Below are 18,211 nucleotides of genomic sequence, written 5' to 3'. Positions count from 1 at the left end.
ATCTAATTATCCATTGTAATTTTATATTATTAAAACCTTCACCTTTAACAACTTTCATTTAATTCAACTAGTTAGAATTTATAGGTATTTGAGTTTCTAGGGGCAACATAAGCCTTTGTTTAGGACATCTCCCTTTAAATATAATGATGTGAGTAATGGTGAATACCAACACTTGTATAGAAAAAATTCATCTTAAAAAATTTATCCAGTAACAATTGATTGGTTCCGGTTTTCACTGGTATAAAAATATAACGAGAGTGGGATTCACACGTCGCAGCTACAAATAATGAGAATCGAACTTAAAATTTTAAAATGTCATATAAAAGTTAAAATATCTTCTAACTAGTATGTTAACTTAGAGCATATTTTAATTTATGAAAAAATATTGTGTGCGCTTCAATATTTGAAATCTTCATTATATCTCAAAATCTATGTGCTATAATTTATTAAAAGGAGAAATCCACTTACACTAAAATAAAACTTTAGTGATTTTACATCGAACCGTAACTTTTGATATTATTATTATTTCAATAATGTAACTATTAGATTTATCAATATATTTGTACTTATCATGCTTATAAATTCTTAATCAATTTGATGTCTCTATCACATAAATTTAGAATATTGTTTATATTAATATATATTTAATGGTTCAAAATTTTGTATAAATAAAGAAAATAGTTAATAAATTTTAATTTATGATAAATTTGACATGTATAATGTACATTAATTAACATTAAATATAATAAATTAATTGCTAAAATATTAATTCTTTAAAAATTAGGGAAAAATATAAAGCCACCTAAATTTTAAGTGAATTCCTCCGTTTATTCTTTATCAAAATTTATCTAAAAAATATGATACCACAAAATACATGAATACTTATTTAAATACATATTATCCATGTATGTGGGTCGGACACTTTTGACCCAAACTCAAAATTTAATTAACTCAATTAACCCGAATTTAAACCTATTTCTAACCTGATTTGTCACAAGAAGAAAGAAAAAGGTTTGAAGAACTGAATAAACCAGATTTGTCCAAATTGATAAAAAAGAAATTCACACTTACCAAAAATGACTGAACTAAGATGGTTTAACCTAAAAACCCAAACCACAAACTCATAAATCCATAAGTTAAAACAAGAAAAAAACCTAAAATAATCAGAGCTAAAAATTTAAAATTCAAAATTGGGTGTTGAGTTGAAGATGAAAAGGATTGAAAAGCAACAGGACCTCCTAATATCTAACTACATGTACCAAATATAGAAAAGCAAGTCTCCCTGTATAAAGCCTGCAGAAGCTATTTGTTGCTGTTTGTGTTTGTGGGGGGAATGACTATCTCCCCTTTCTCTCTCTTCCTTTCCTGCTAGTGCCTGTGTTGGGTAGAAATCGATAAAGTTGATATTGGATTTGGTGCGTCTGATATTTTCATGCCTTTCTCCCCCTATTCACCACCCTGCCTGTGCTCTCAAGCTAACGCACCAACGAGTTCAATCCACCAGCTCAGCTGATTATGTACCTATGTTTGCTTATGATTTGTGATCTTTTTTAAACAAAAAACATATAATATTATGCTTTGTATTGGACAAATATGAACTCAAAATCAACATTCATTCCAAGTGATCAGAAAAACATAGGTTATGTGATGGGTGGGACAAGAGTGGATACATTATTGTTACTACCTCCACATGCTTTTCCAGGTGCATGGGGCAATTGGAAATTCTTGTTGTTTCTGAGCCACACAATAAGCTGGCAGGCAGGCAGGTATGCAGCAGCACATCGACTTCAGAATTCAGATTCAGCCCCTCATTTCACTAAGTACCACTGGATCGGTTGGATTTGGAGGGAACCATTTAGCTGCTGTCAACCACACAACAGGTTTTTGTCCTCCTTTTTAATCTAACCATTCATTCAATATTTTTTTGTTCAACAGATAAAAGGAACCACCTTGCTTTTTCCTTCACGCCTCATCTCCTTTCACCTTTCCAACTTGTTTTTCCTACTTTCTTTTACGCATGAAAATTATGAAAACCATGCTTTTTTTCTTCTTTCCCTTTCACTCATTTTTGCGGGAGGACCATCATTATCTACTTCGCATTAGCTTATATAGATAGAATTAGAGATGATGTATGAAAAGGTCTATTTTTGTCAGTACTTCTTGTATGCTTTAAATTTTTTTAATATGGTATTGTTAACGGAGTTTTAATAATTTAATAATAAATTTTAATTCCATTGTATGAAATTTTAATAATTTAAAATTGTTGATATTAATAACCTAATAGATTTTTATTGATGCATGATAGTATATAATTTCATACACTATCAGTTCATCATAAGGCGCTACCAACAAGTATATATTAACGTAGTAGTAAGGTAAATTATATTTTTTGTGAAAATAAAAATAAAATAAAATAATAAAAACACACAAAGATTTTTACGTGAAAACCCTTTCGGGAAAAAATCACGGGCAAAGGAGAAGAAAATTTACTATGTCGAATTCAAATTTAATACAAGAGGAATAGACTATATCTATTTATAGGCTTGTAAAGCCATATTCTAGTAAGATTGAAATACCTTATTCTAATCACTATCAAATAGATAAAATTTAATAAGGTTTAAAAAATTTTATTCTAAAATAAAATAAAAGAAGTGCAATTTTATATGGATTCTTCTTTTATTTTATTTTACCACTGTATTTTACTTAAATAAGGATTCGAGTCACTTAAACAATCTCCACCTTGACACGAATTCTCAATGAACAAGTTCTTCATTGCGAACTCTCAACGAACAAGTTCTCCACCTCTTCCACAAAACCCCTTAAGGGTTTAACTTCAACAATGAACACCAACCAAGTCTAAGCAATGCTCAAACTTGGTTATAAGAAGTGACTTAGTCATCATATCTGCAGGATTTTCATGAGTACTAATTTTGCTCACAACAATATCACCACGAGCAATAATATCACGAACAAAATGATACCGAACATCAATGTGTTTTATTCTCTCATGAAACATTTGATCTTTTGTAAGAAAGATGGCACTCTGATTGTCACAGAATACTGTGCTGATTTGAAGGTTTTCATTGAGTTTACTAAAGAGTCCCTTCAACCAAATAGCTTCTTTATAAGCCTCAGTAATTGCCATGTACTCAGCTTCAGTGGTAAACAAAGCGACTGTAGTTTGCAAAGTGGTTTTCCAACTAATTGCACAACCTCCGATTGTAAAGACATAACCTGTGAGACATCTTCTTTTATCAAGGTCTCCAGCAAAATCAGCATCAACATACCCAATGACTCCATCTCTAGTTCTTCCAAACTGTAAGCAAACATTAGTAGTACCTCGTAAGTATCTTAGAATCCACGAACTGCTTTCCAGTGTTCTTTACCGGGATTAGTTATGTATCTACTAACTGCACTGACTGCATATGATAAATCTGGACGTGAACAAACCATAGCATACATGAGAGATCCCACTGCACTAGAGTATGGAACATGTGACATGTACTCAATCTCATCATCTGATTGTGGAAACAACCGATGAAAGTTTGAAATGGGCTGTTAAAGGAGTATTAACAGGCTTAGCACTCTGCATATTGAACCTGCAAAGGACTTTCTCAATGTACCCCTTCTGACTTAGGTACAATTTACTTATTTTTCTATTTCTGAGAATCTCCATTCCAAGTATCTTCTTTGCTGGTCCTAAATCTTTCATCTCAAATTCTTTACTTAGTTGGGTTTTGACCTTTCTTATCTCTCATTTATCTTTTGCTGCTATCAACATGTCATCAACATAAAGAACTAGATACACAAAAGAACCATCACTGTTTTTCTTAAAGTAAACACAACTGTCAAAACTACTTTTGAAATCATAAGAAGTCATAAAGGAATCAAACCTCTTGTACCACTGTCTTGGTAACTGTTCAAACCGTAAAGGGACTTTTTCAGCAAGCAAACATAATCCTCTTTTTCTGAGACTATAAAACCCTCTGGTTGTTGCATGTAAATATCCTCTTCAAGTTCTCCATGTAGAAATACAGTTTTTACATCTAACTGCTCAAGCTCCAAATCATGCATGGCCACAAAACCAAGCAAAGCTCGAATCGAACTATGCTTAACAACTGGGGAGAACACATCTGTGAAGTCCACTCTTGGAATTTGACTGTAACCTTTTGCAACAAGCCTTGCTTTATATCTAGATTCTTTAACTCCTGGAGTCCCTTCTTTCTTTTTAAACACCCATTTACAACGAACAACCTTTTTACCTTTAAGAAGTTTCAGAAGGTCCCATGTTCTATTTTTGTGGAGTGATTCCATCTCTTCTTGCATAGCAAACATCCACTTTTCTGAGTCTTCACAGCTAACCGCCTCAGAATAATTAGATGGCTCTTGATTCGCATCTATATCTTCAGCCACATTTTAAAGCATAAGCAACTAGATCAGCCTCGGCATACTTCTTTGGAGGTTTAATTTCTCTTCTAGTTCTATTTTTAGCGATAGAGTATTTTGGTGAAAAAGCAACTCTATTTTCAATTTTTATTCTAGCTTGAGGAGTTGACTCTGTATTAATCTAATACTCCACCTGCTTTTGATTTTCTTTATTGGAAGAGTCTTTAAGAGATAAGTTAGGTAGCATAGTAGTTTCATCAAAAACAACATCTCTGTTAATCACAACTTTTCTATTTTCAAGACACCATAACTTATACCCTTTTACACCAGCTTTATAACCAAGAAAAACGTATTTAATAGATCTCGGTTCCAATTTTCCATTATCAACATGATCATACGCAGGACACCTAAAGATCTTTAAATCAGAATAATTAGCAGGATTACCAGACCATACCTCTTGTAGATTCTTTTTTTCAATGGCAACGGATGGAGATCGGTTGATCAAAAAACATGCAGTAGAGGCTGCTTCTGCCCAAAATGACTTCGGTAAGTTGGTATTTGACAACATACATCGAACCTTCTCCATGATCATTCTGTTCATTCGTTCTACAACGTCGTTTTGCTGTGGAGGATGACGAACTATCAAGTGTCTCATGATCCCTTTTGACTTGCACAATCTACTAAACTTATCAGAACAAAACTCTAAGCCATTGTCTGTGCGGAGGTATTTTATCTGTTTTCCTGTCTATTTTTCAATAATAATTTTCCAAGACTTAAATACGGAAAACACATCGCTTTTCTGCTTTAGGGAGAATGCCCAAACTTTTCTGGAAAAATCCTCGATAAAAGTTAGCATAAAATTAGCTCCACCTCTCGAAGGCATTCTGGATGGCCCCCACATATCAGAATGAATATACTCTAACGTTCCCTTCGTGTTATGGATTCCTCTAGTGAATCGAACTCTCTTTTGCTTCTCAAAAACACAGTGCTCACAGAAATTCAGTTTGCATATTCCTTGCCTATTAAGAAGTCCTCTTTTGCTTAATTCTGCCATGCCATTCTCACTCATATGCCCTAGGCGCATATGCCAAAGCTTAGTAATATCATCATCTGACAAGGAAGAGAAAGTGGCAATTGCATCACCGATGTGATAGAAACCACAAAAACATATAACTTGGCAATCTTTCTACGCCTTTCATCACAACAAGGGACCCTTTAGAAATCTTTAAAACCCCACTTTCAGCTGTGTATCTGTACCCTTTTGAATCAAAAGTACTCAACGAAATTAAATTTCTTTTCAATTTTGGAACATGCCGTACGTCACTAAATATTCTGACAACTCCATCAAACATCTTAACTTTAATTGTTCCAACACCTGCGATTTTACACGAAGCATTATTTCCCATCAAAACAACACCTTCAGACACTGTTTCGTAAGTTGTAAACCAATCCCGATTGGGACTCATGTGGAAGGTGCAGCCTAAATCAAGTATCCACTCCTTGCTTATTTTAGAATCATTGACAGAAGCGACTAGAAGTTCACCATCGTTGTAGTCTTCTATAACATCAGCTTCACCGGAATTTTCTGGTTGTTTTCCTTTTTGATTCGCAACCTCTGTAATGATCCGAATTTTACCGTTATCGAAAAAGTATATTTTCAAGTCTCTGTTTCTGAAAAAGGGATTAGTAAATATTTATTAAAAATATTTACAAAGTTAATCGAGTGGTTTATTAGAGTTTAATTAAGTGAACTAGTTTAAATTAAGGATGATTGGATAAAATGATTAAATTGAATGAAGTGTGAAAGTTTAATTATAGAATAAAGAAAATTGAAAGGACTAAATAAATAAATAAGCCAAAAAGAATGCCAAGTATATGGCAAAAATAAAATACAAGTGTAATAAATATAATACACACATTTGTAATACATGTATGTATTTGCTTATTATTTAAGTAAATATTAGTGTATTTATTATTATTAAATTAATATTATACGATAAATAAATAAAAGGAAGACAAATGTGTGGTAATGATTGGATACAAGTGTATTAATAAAAAATACATACACTTGTAATGCTTGTATTTAAGTATTAATAGATATTAATCATTTATAAAAGGTATTTATTAATTAAATAATTATATTATAAGATTTTTATGTGAAAAATAAATAAAAAGTTGACAAGTGTATGGTATGTATAGTGACATGTGTAATATTAGTATATGTACATTTGTAAAATACATGTATATTTACTTATTATATAAGTATATTATTAAATTATATATTATTATTAAGTAAAAGATATTTATATAATAAATACATTAGTGAAAGACAACTGTGATATTATAAATGGATACAAATGTTAAAAGAATATTTGTTATTAAAGAGATTTTTATTATAGATAATTATTAAGTTATTATATTATATATATATATATAATGGTTTAATGAAATAAAGAAAGAAAAGAATAGAAATAGAAACAGAATAGGCAAAACGAAAAGCAGGGAAAGAAAGAAAGAAAGGAGAAAAGAAAGAAGAAAGAGAAAATTAAAGGTTTGATGCTTGGAGCTTAAATAGTCAATGTGGTACCAGAAATCTCGGCTAAGAAAAGACAAGACAAAGTCAACGGGAGTTAGCTCAGAAACTACGGTTTGTATTTCTATAATCCGAACTTAATACTTAAATTGTTGGATTTATTATTTAATATATATATGTAGTAGATGTTTTGAGATGATTATTTGAATTGGATTGAATATTGATTATATTGAATTGATTTATGAATATATATATACATATGAATGTTTGAATTGAAATGAATATTGATGTGGAAATTGAATAATAAATATTTGTTATATTGGAAAATATATGTAGTTGGAAGTGTGATAAAATTGATAGAAAATTGTGATTATTATGAAATTGAATATTTATTAGTAAAAGTGAATGGAATTATATTGAATTAAAATATATAGTTAATTAACTAAAATATGAATTAATTGAAAATTGAAAAGTGAATTAAATACCCTATTAACTAGTCGGGCTAGTCGGATATAGTTGGCATGCCATAGGATATAGAAAAGTACGGGTTTTGCTTGAAACATCGATCGAGCACTTATGTGCGAATCATTATCTTGATTCTTTATTACAATTCTCGTTATCGATTCGACACTTTGTGTGTCGGATATTGTTACTATTACCGTTCATTATTCTTTTTTGATTTGTTCGATGAGGTACTCGTGTACCGTAATGTTCTTTATTACTATTTGGATTTATTCCGATGAGGTGCTCTGTGTACCGTCTTCGCTATTATTATCTTTCTTCGTTAAAACTTGGTAGATGAGGCACTATGTGCCGTACTGGTGTGTTGGTTGAATCCGTGTATCCGTCTAAGTCCGAGTCATGTTAATAGGAGGAAATAAAGGTATAAAATAACTGATTATTTCTGAATAAATGACTGTTACCGAATAATTCCTGTTACTGGATAACCGATAAATTGATCGATACTGAATGACTGGTTATTATTGAATAATTTATTGTTACCGAATAACTAACTGTTACTGAATAGATAATTGTTCTGAGTGTTAATGGACATTACTGATTGATTAATTGCTATTGAAAAATAATAAATGATTTTGAATTTAAAGTAGACCAAAACATTGGTTGGAAAGTGAATGTTTGAATTCTCATTGATTTTGAATAGTTAAATATATATAAATTAATATGTTTTATAATTGTTTAAGTGTTCGATTATAGAAATACCATTGAGTGTATACTCGGCGTGCACGGTTTGTTTCCGTCATGCAGAGTTAAGTTATAGCTAGATCATTGAATCAACATCCCGGCCGATCCCGAATTCAATGAGGTAAAGTATGTTGAGTATTGGTAATGGCATGTACCTAGGATATTTTATGAGAGTCATTTAGGTTGTAGAAGTATTGATGAAATGAGTAAATTATGGTTGGCAATGGTATGTAGTATGAATTTTGAAATTTACTAAAAAATTCGTAGTGATTCTAAATTAGTCCCGAATGGAATTTACTGTTCATATTGGACCGTGGGAGCCAATTAAAGGGACGACATCTTAAAACTAGGATGTGTGTGAATATTTATTTTAATTAATGATCGGAATTGGACTGTACTGACTGGAAATGTCTCGTAACCCTATTTCAACGATGGTGTAGGGTTAGGGGATGTTACAGCCTCCCTTTTAATCTTATTTTGTAGCTTATAACACTTAGATTTAATGAGCCCTTTCTTCTTGCAAAAGTTACAAGTTTTACCTCTGTTTGAAGATTTTGATCTACCCTTAGATTTACCGTGAGGATTCCGTTCCTGTGTCCTTCCACGATCATCATCAGCATTCTGATCTTATCTCCCACGAACAATGAGACGCTCTCCCTGAGAGTCGGGTTTAACCACAATATGCTTCATCTTATCATACGAGGTCAAAGAATCATAAATCTCATCAATTGTGAGAGACTCGCGGCTATATAAAATCGTGTCTCTAAAGGTTGAATAAGATGGGGGCAACGAACAAAGTAGAATCAACCCTAGATCTTCCTTATCATACTGAACCTCCATGGCCTCCAAGTTTGAGAGAATTTCTATAAACAACATTAAGTGTTAGGTATCTGACGCACCTTCCTCCAAACGATGAGCATAAAGACGTTGCTTCATATGCAACTTGCTTGTTAGAGTTTTCGACATACATAATTGTTCTAGCCTCTTCCATAATGCAGCGGCGGTCTTCTCTTTCATCACATCCTGCAAAATTTCGTTGGACAAATGCAGATGTAATTGTGTAATGCCTTTCGATCCTTACGCTTCTTCTCTTCATCTGTTAATGTCGAAGGCATTTTATCTATCCCTATCAGGGCATCCTCCAGATCCATCTGTGCAAGAACTGTTTGCATCTTAATTTGCCAGAACACAAATCTGGTGTTGTGATCCAACAGCAGAATTTCATACTTTAAAGATGTCATTACCGTGATCGAGATGAACAACCTGGAAGCTCTGATACCACTTTGTGAAAATAAAAATAAAATAAAAAAATAAAAATACACAAAGATTTTTACGTGGAAACCCTTTCGGGAAAAATCACGGGCAGAGGAGAAGAAAATTCACTATGTCGAATCTAATAAGACTGAAACACCTTATTCTAATCAATATCAAATAGATAGAATTTAATAAGGTTTAAAAAACCTTATTCTAAAATAAAATAAAAGAAGTGTAATTCTATATGAATTCTTCTTTTATTTTATTTTACCACCGTATTTTACTTAAATAAGGATTTGAGTTACTTAATTCTAACATTTTTAATGATAGAATATATATTCAAATTGGAAGATAATATTGTTAAGAGGAACAATTACGAATTTCAAACATTAACCTTAAAACAAACAAAAAATATATAAAAAATCACAAAACCCCACTTGTTAAAAATAAAATAAGTATAATTATTTTGAAAAAAATTAAAATATTCATTAATTTGTTGATCATGTGTTTGAATATAATTCACTGACAGTGTGAATTTATACCGTATAAGTATATCAAATATAAACTTTGATTTAACAAAAATTATAAACTTTGTTATTAATTGGATTTTAAATCTTAAATTATTGGATAAATAGAAGGATTAAATTTAAAAATTTGAAATATAGAGGAGTAAGGTTACAGTTTTGACATGCATGAAAATATGTGTATCTGATTAATGTTTTATCAAAAGGTTATATTTTATTCTAAAAAATAATTGAGACAATTTTATAATACGACTCTTGCACTGCTGTAAATAAAGGTATCAGTGTAGAAAAAAAAGATTAAGCAGGTGATCTGATCAAGAGGTTAAAAAAAAGTATTTACAAAAATACTTTTAATTTTTAACCTCTAAAATAACTCCTCATCTACTCTTTTTTTTTTAAAATTCAACTTATATATATATTTAATAAATTTATATTACTTTTCACCTGGTGCCCAATTTCTAGTTAATATTTATATATACTTATGGAGCCCAAGTCCAAGTCCAGCTGAATTGGAAGGGATAAGTGGGAGATGTACGTTATTTTGTTTATTTTTAAATTCTGTGGGTGCATGTTTGTGTAATTGCCCAATAACTAGGCGACTTCACACTGCATCTCCAGATGTCAGTACGGGCCTACTTAAAAGCTCTACCTTTAGGCCCATTATGGCCCGCCATCAGGCCTCGAGATTTGAGGACTACACCCCAGCCACAACATATTATTTCCTTAATTACTAGTATTTTGTATTTTCTTCATTTATTGCTTTGCCTAGCCACTGCAATTTTTGTACGATTTTATAATATATTTAAAATAAAACTTTAATGCCAAAAAATTTAAACGACAGATGGTTGAAAAGAAGTTATCTACATTCAAAAAAAAAAAAAAAATTTGGAACAATTATTGCTGTCTAATATTCTGAAGGCAGTCATTTTACAGCTAATGGCTTGCTTGCTTGATCCAAGAGATAAATTAAAAAAATTGTAACTGCTTAGACCCTTTTAAACATTGTTTATTCTCATATTATATCAGCAATTCTGAATCGATAATGGCTAATTGAGACCAAAAAAACAAAAAGGGTATTAAAAGTACAAGATGGTCGGGAAGTGTGGAGGTCTAGGGATTGGGAAACTAATGAAATAGCACACTGATAATGATGCCTCACATGGAGGAGCTTTTGTTTTTCAAATGATGTTAATCTTAGTCTGCAAACAACATTTTTAATGAACCATAATTCTTCAGTCACACCCACTTGCATCAATGTGCGCATGGGGACTGCTTGCTATGGGGGCTAAATGAGGCTTGGTTCAGAGCTAATGGATATTATATGCTTACACCCTTCAGGTTTCTTTTACCGCAAGTGAACAAAACCAGAGAGGAAGCCATTTGTACAAAGACTAGTGTAAATAAAACCCTAAAACTTAACGTTAAACATGGTCAGCAAGAAGCCCTTTCAAAAGCTTTGGTGTTTTTTGTATTAATGATCAAGTTCAAGCACGGGTTTATTCAAGTTAGAATTTGTCTCATTAGGAGTCGATGAGAGCACGCTCAATGATTATGTCGCTTGGAAAATTATTTTTCATTGCTTTAAAGGGACACATTGTCATGCTTGGCTTCAACCCAAGTAAAAAGGATGTTCTCTCACCCAGTAACAACCACTGAACCATACTGCTTTTCTTGCCTGCTAATCCTATAATCTTCCATTATTACTGTAACTCCTGCACTTTGTTTCCCTTCCTCCTCTTATTTAAACCAAGCTGGCAAAATAAAAATATTTTCAAACCCATCTTCGCATTGTGAACTGCCGCCACCTCTCTCCCTCACTATTCTTTCTGCAGTGCTACCCCTACCCTCCTTCAAGGCCAGAGCAGCCTGCAGTTTAATGGTATTTCCAGTCTAAATTTGATAGTGCTGGAGCCTTCAGGATCTAACAGCCATCTTAATTCATCTTCTTCGGCAGGTATGTAGCTAAAGCATAGGTGCATATGTTCATTGAACAGGCAATGAGTGGTATATATTAGCAATATTTAGCATCTAAATTCTTTGTCCTGAGTTCTGGAACTAGTAAAAACATGTTCTCCCCCACTGAAATGCAAATAGTTTTAATGACATGCATTTTTCATGTCAAATATCTATATGCTTCGTACTTACTTACATTATGGCATGCACCAGTTTTATCTTATCTTCAACCACATGCACTGCCAGAGGAATATAATATTAAGGAATATAATATTAAGGGTAGTAAGATATATTATTCTTTTCATCTTTATTATATTTATGAGCTGCTGCCATTTACCTTATCTTCATTTGATAGTTCAGTGTTAAAGGAATATCACACTTAATTACAGTAAGGTTCCTTTAAGCTTGAGATGCAGAAGTACTCTTCTTAATGTAGCATTTATTTTATATCATATCTCCTACATGATTGGTCTAAAAGTACAAAGCATTTAAACTTTGAATGACCGGACTATATATATACATATATTAGAAATTTAGAATTCTATAGATCCAATAATTGTCATTTCTTCACAAAATGTTTGCCAGATTTCATATTGATGTTTTCCCTGGATCTTTGAACCCACACTGTAGTGAATATATCACGGATATAAGAATATGGCCTCCAAATGCATTATAAAAGCTTAAAATGTTTCTAACATTCACACCTAAATGCTTTCTTTCAATGTAAAATTTTCTCATGGTTGCATATGAGGATAAAGGTATTAGTATGAAGGTTTTTTGGACAAAAGGATTGAATTAATTCACTTTTACAGCATAATTATGAACTAAATTAAAGGATTTATAAATTTTTGAAAGGGAAAGATTAATTAGTTAAGGAAAAACATAAATGATCGAAGAAGGACAAAGATCACAATAAAGAAACCATCATATGTATTTCAAGCTGAAAATACATTCAATATTAGGCCGATTCAGTCCCAAAGAGCTGTCGGCCACAGTAAAAAGTACGTACTAATTTATTTGTACTTCGCATAATGTCAATTTAGCAATAACTACATGCCTGGTACAAATTAAGGGCACCAGGACTCCCATAGCTAATGCAGTACCATATATTATATATATATAGTTTTATTATGTACAGAAAACCTGGATTAAAAACATCTTTTTCTTATAAATTTTGCTTCCTATAATTAGTATATATATGCTCTAATTGCTTGAATATATTTCACTTCCACAGGTCAATTTGACAGCTCGAATTGGACGTAGAGGTATATTCTTGATGAGCAATTCCTGGCCTTTTGGATTCATCGCCTAGTAAATCCATTTGTTCACCCACATGAAAGCTAGCAGCTGCATTGGAATAGTTGTTTTCCTTGGAAGCTTCCTCATGGCTGAGCTGAGAGGCAACAAATTTGTCAAGAACTCGCCAATCAGTCACTTGGTCCACTGCTTGCTCACCGTTGTTGTAAAGCGAATTCAGATTTTGCTGATGATGCCCTTGCTGCATGTGTTCTTCCTGCGAGAGGCTCGAAGACTGCAAATTGCTTCCGTAAGGAACAACCGAGTTGCAGCTTACACTTGCGACTGATTGTGGAAGTCTGGGACTTTCCAACTGAGGGAGCTGAAGGAAAGGGTCATGGGGGAAACTGTGTTGCAATTGAAGCTCTTGCTTGCAGGGATACTGGTGAGGGTATGATGCATATGGCTGAGGAATTCGCCTTGGGGATTCAAAGTCCTGCATGAATGAGATCTGCTCGTCGTACCAACATGAAGAGTCATATTCACCCACTTTCTGCACTGTTGTCATTCGCTTCTTGAATACCCTACATACCACCCATCCTTCTTCCTGGTGTAATAACACATTCCGATATTGTGTAAATTAACCATTTCAATATTACGTCTCAAATAATAAAAATGGAAGATATATATACATATGTATACACTTACTTGAGGGGTTCCATTTTCATTAGTTTCTAGTCGATATTCATGCATGATCCAATCAGATTTTTGTCCATTGGGTGCTCGTCCTTTGTAAAAGACTAGGGTTTTTCTCATGCCAATAAGGCAATGCCTGCAGTAAATAGCCTTGTCTCTCCCCGTAGCTTTCCAAAACCCTGCTTTTGTTGCTCTATTAGTACGAGTACCTGTTGGATACTTCTTATCTTTGTGGCTAAAGAAGTACCATTCATTTTGTTCCTCAGCTCCTATTCTGCACAATTCTATGATCCCCCCCCCCCCCCACAAAACAAATTTTAATCATCAATGATTGATCAAAGTAATCTACAAATTTGCTTATGTAAGATAATGCAGTTATTGCTATACCTTGCAGATCCCATGGTTCAATTCTATAAAGATCAACATCTTTGATTACATCCAGATCTATCCTTTTTGAAGCAACTTTTTTTCTTAGGTAGTAATCAACGAGCTCTTCATCTGTGGGATGGAACCTAAAGCCTGGCGGAACGTTTGTAAAGTTATTCATATTCTTCGCCAATCAAAACCTGCATTAATATGTCGATGAGTTCATAAATTCCGATGAACAATTACACAACTTTGATAACAAAATAAAGACAAAATGCAATATAATTAATGTTAAATGAACCATGAAACAAAAGTTGATACATGGAGACAAACTAAACATTATTATGTCGTTTCAGTTTGAGAACTTGGCCAACAAAAGATAAGGTTAAATGTCTTCACATTTGAAGTAAATAAAAGCACTAACAATTGATGTCTAAAGCCTCTTTTCTTTGGCATATATGAAAACATTATCGAAAAATTGTTTTGATTCTTTAAAAATATAGATTGTTGGGATTCGGTTTATCCTAATGAAGTTTATTGATACCCAAATTAACAAAATATTTTATTTATTTTTTGGTTTCACCAGTTAACAAGAGAAAACACAACAAATGGAAATCATTCATTATATCTAATAATGATTAACTTGGATGTACTTCTAAGACAAGTTTTCTCAGATGGAAAGAAGTAAAATTTCTGATGCTTAACCTTGCTATTACACAACTGTGTAGTATGTTTTAGGCTTTTATACCTCCATATCTAGAAGTTGGCTACAAATTCCTCATGCTTTAGATTTAAAATTTAGGGTGTTGAATATTTTGATAAATATATTAGATCGGAGTAGAAATAAACTCAAAAGGAATAAAGAAAAATTAGGGATACAACTGACGGTAAGTTGATAACAATAAATTTAAAACACAGCCATTTCCAAAACTAAAAAGAAAAGAAAAGAAAAGAAAAATGAACATGTGATCTATATATAAACAAGATTAATCCCTCTAGCTAGTTGTGATCCGCACGAAAAAAATTATAATTCAGAAAGAAAAGAGAAAACAAAATATAATGTAGCTAGAAAACATGAAAAACCTAATAAATGCAATGAAGCCAAAACAAACAAACACCTTACACCCTTGCATAAAGTGTCAACAGGAGACTGATTGGAATCCATTGAAACAAGTATAGATATTGAGAAATAAGGCATATCCCAAATCAAGTTGAAGCCATCTTTAAGCTCAAAAAAAAAAGAAAAAAGAAAAAAAAAAGAAAGAGCAAAATCTAAGCACTGATGAAACAGTTAAAGACATTGTATATCATATCTTTTATATAGTTCCATAATTTCATTGCTTAGCGTATACCAAAAGCATGCCTCACTTCGTCTTTGTGACCTTCGGGAAATGATCACTCCCAACAAAATATTCAACAAAAAAAAAATGCACAAAGGAAACAACAAGGAAGAGAAGCTCACGATAACACCAGGCTTGAAAATGATGTGTAGAGACCCAACACTGTGTCCAACTCAAAACTGGTTAAACCTCAGATATCTGAGTCAAAACCAGACACATATATATCTGTTGCACCAAATCAACTTAAAAAAGCTATAACTTTTTGTTCACTCTCTCGTTTTCTTTAAACTTTTTATTGAACCAGACAAAGAACACAGAAAGAAAAGCAAAGAGAACTAAAATTAATGTGGGTATGTAATGAAAAAGTTGTAAACCTCGGGAATTGAAGTGAAACCCCTCGACCCCCCCTCCCCAACTCTTTTTTGTAGAGTCAAGAACTTTGTCCACTAGTTGTCGGAAAGGGGAAGAGGGAGACCAGAAGGAAAAGAGAGAAAAAAAAAAACAATAAAAGGACAATGAAGAGAATAGGAAAAGAGGGAGGAGATAGGGTTAAATAAGAAGAAGCACACACATGACCTAATAATCTATCCTTCTCAAATATTCTCTTTCTCCATCATATATATATATATATAAAGTGGGATTAGAGCTTGATTACTGGAAAAGCTTTGCGGGAAAAAAGGGAGGCGGATAATAGTTCAAGGAAGATTGAGAGCGAGAGCCATTGACAGAGATGTAATATTACAATTACAAAGAGAAAGAGAGAGAGAGAGAGAGAAAGAGAGAGACGGTAACCTTCAATGCCACCCACCAGCTACTGATTAAGACCACAAGAGTGTTTTATTTGTTTTATTTTCTTCTCTCTCTTTTTTTTTTTTTCATACAAAAGAGAAGGAAATTGCATAAGATTATAATCTGACGGCAAATATTAGATGGGCAGCTCAAAAAAGCTTTCAAGGGCCAATAAGAGGAAAAAAAAAGGCCTTTTGTTTTTCTTTTAATTGAGATATATGATCATTAGCAACCTTTACATTATTTTTTATAGTTAAGTTTAATGATTTCCCTCCTCAATATGCTAATGCTATTGATATAGATTCACCTGTAATTTTTCTCAAATTAATGCTTAAACTTTTTTTTTTTTTTTTGGATCACATTGGTCTGTAAGGTTGGTACTCGTTACACAAATCAGTTCTTATGGTTAACACCATTAATTTTTTAAGGCTTAATATATAGATTGGCTCTTGAACTTGACAACTTTTTTCAAATTGACTCCTAAATGTGTTTATCAACTTGGATTACATGCCCAATGTTTATCAACAATTTTTTTAAAAAAAAAGTGTTAATGTGGAGATCAATCTATATAAAAGATGCCAATCTAAAGGACCAATATGATCTAGAAAAAATTTAAATGCCAATTTAAGAAAAATATTAAATTTAGGGTTAATTTATATATTGAACTTTTTTATAATTTTAAAGAGAAAAACATATAAAAATAAATTTTGTAATAATTAATTGATTTTTATTCAATGCACTGGTAATATTTAATTTTATACTATATTAATGAATTAAATGAAAACATAACACCAAAACATTTGAATTACGGATAAAATAAAGATATGAAAAATAATATTATGTCAGAAATTTTCTTTTCCTTTTCTATTTTCCCTTTCTATTGATAATTTCTTTTATATTCTTTTTGTTAACAGCGTGATGTACACTACCAAAGTTCATAAATCATAGTAATAATAACCGGAATATTATCCCTTCTAGAATATTTGTAGATTAACACGCTCATTTGTTGGGTTTTCCTTTTTCTCATTGCTTACCTATCTTTTTTTTCTAGTTTCGGTAAAGTTTTGTCTTCGGATTTCGTCACAGTACTTTAAGAGGTAACTTCTTAAAATACTTTTAACTTTTAACAAAGTCAAAAAATAATTATCATTTAAAACAATATCAATAATATTAAAAATTAATCAATTCCTACCAAAATAACACTTTAAAATTCATCTCAAAAGAATAAAAATTCCTATAATTATTTTTGGGTGATTAATATGTTCAACGTTGCACAAAGTATATCACATACAATAATATTACTTAAAAGTAATCAAGTATAAAAAGCTTTTACATGTACTACACACAAAATTACTTTTAAACTTATATATTAAACGAAGAATACCATCTTCAATTTTCTACATTAAAAAAATAAAGAGAAAAAAAAAAAAAAAGGCAAACCTTTGAATGCTGTTGGAGATAGAGGAATGTGTTAGCCCATATTTTATCACCCTAGATTTTCAGACACAATATTAACTATTTTTTCTAAAGTTCAGTGTTGTTGTCTGAATTCGTCAATTAAAATAAAAAAAAAATACCGAGAAATATAAGTCATTACTTTACGCTTTGATTATAAATTCTAAAAGGACCAAAAGCACAAACTAATATAATTAAAAAGGAAAACTGAGAAAAGTGCAAATATTTTAATGACATGAAATTTATAGAAATGAGAAAAGCCTTTTTTAAGGTTCGCAAATAAAAAATAGTGTGAAAAAGTAGTCACAGTCACACACCAGCCATTGCACGCGACGCGGTGCGAGCCTCCCCCGTTTGGTTGGTCAGCAGTTATTCATTTATTTAGTTCATCTCATAACGTTAATAATTAATTATATTTCAATGACTTGACCCCACCAACCGACCCTATACGACACTTCTCCAAATTAATATTTTAA

General features: G+C 32.0%; 1 protein-coding gene and 1 long non-coding RNA gene across 2 annotated transcripts; both read right to left on the bottom strand.

Moving 5' to 3' along the window:
* Positions 1–1,022: 1,022 nt before the first annotated feature.
* On the bottom strand, positions 1,023–2,079 carry LOC128285653 (uncharacterized). The gene is made up of 2 exons (XR_008276167.1): positions 1,685–2,079; positions 1,023–1,545 (listed from the first exon to the last, which is right to left on the bottom strand). It is a non-coding gene; the product is annotated as an uncharacterized LOC128285653 (long non-coding RNA).
* A 10,687-nt stretch (positions 2,080–12,766) lies between these two features.
* LOC108478349 (NAC domain-containing protein 7-like) lies at positions 12,767–16,084 on the bottom strand. Its single transcript, XM_017780800.2, has 4 exons — positions 15,614–16,084; positions 14,173–14,351; positions 13,798–14,069; positions 12,767–13,696 (listed from the first exon to the last, which is right to left on the bottom strand). Exons 2-4 carry the CDS (start codon positions 14,330–14,332, stop codon positions 13,076–13,078), a joined length of 1,053 nt encoding a protein of 350 aa, XP_017636289.1. The 5' UTR covers positions 14,333–14,351; positions 15,614–16,084; the 3' UTR covers positions 12,767–13,075.
* Between the last annotated feature and the right edge of the window lie 2,127 nt (positions 16,085–18,211).

The sequence above is a fragment of the Gossypium arboreum genome, chromosome 12 (genome assembly GCF_025698485.1).
Source record: "Gossypium arboreum isolate Shixiya-1 chromosome 12, ASM2569848v2, whole genome shotgun sequence".
Lineage (NCBI taxonomy): Eukaryota > Viridiplantae > Streptophyta > Magnoliopsida > Malvales > Malvaceae > Gossypium > Gossypium arboreum.
The sequence above is the reverse complement of the archived record's forward strand: the minus strand, read 5'-3'. Positions and strand labels throughout refer to the sequence as shown.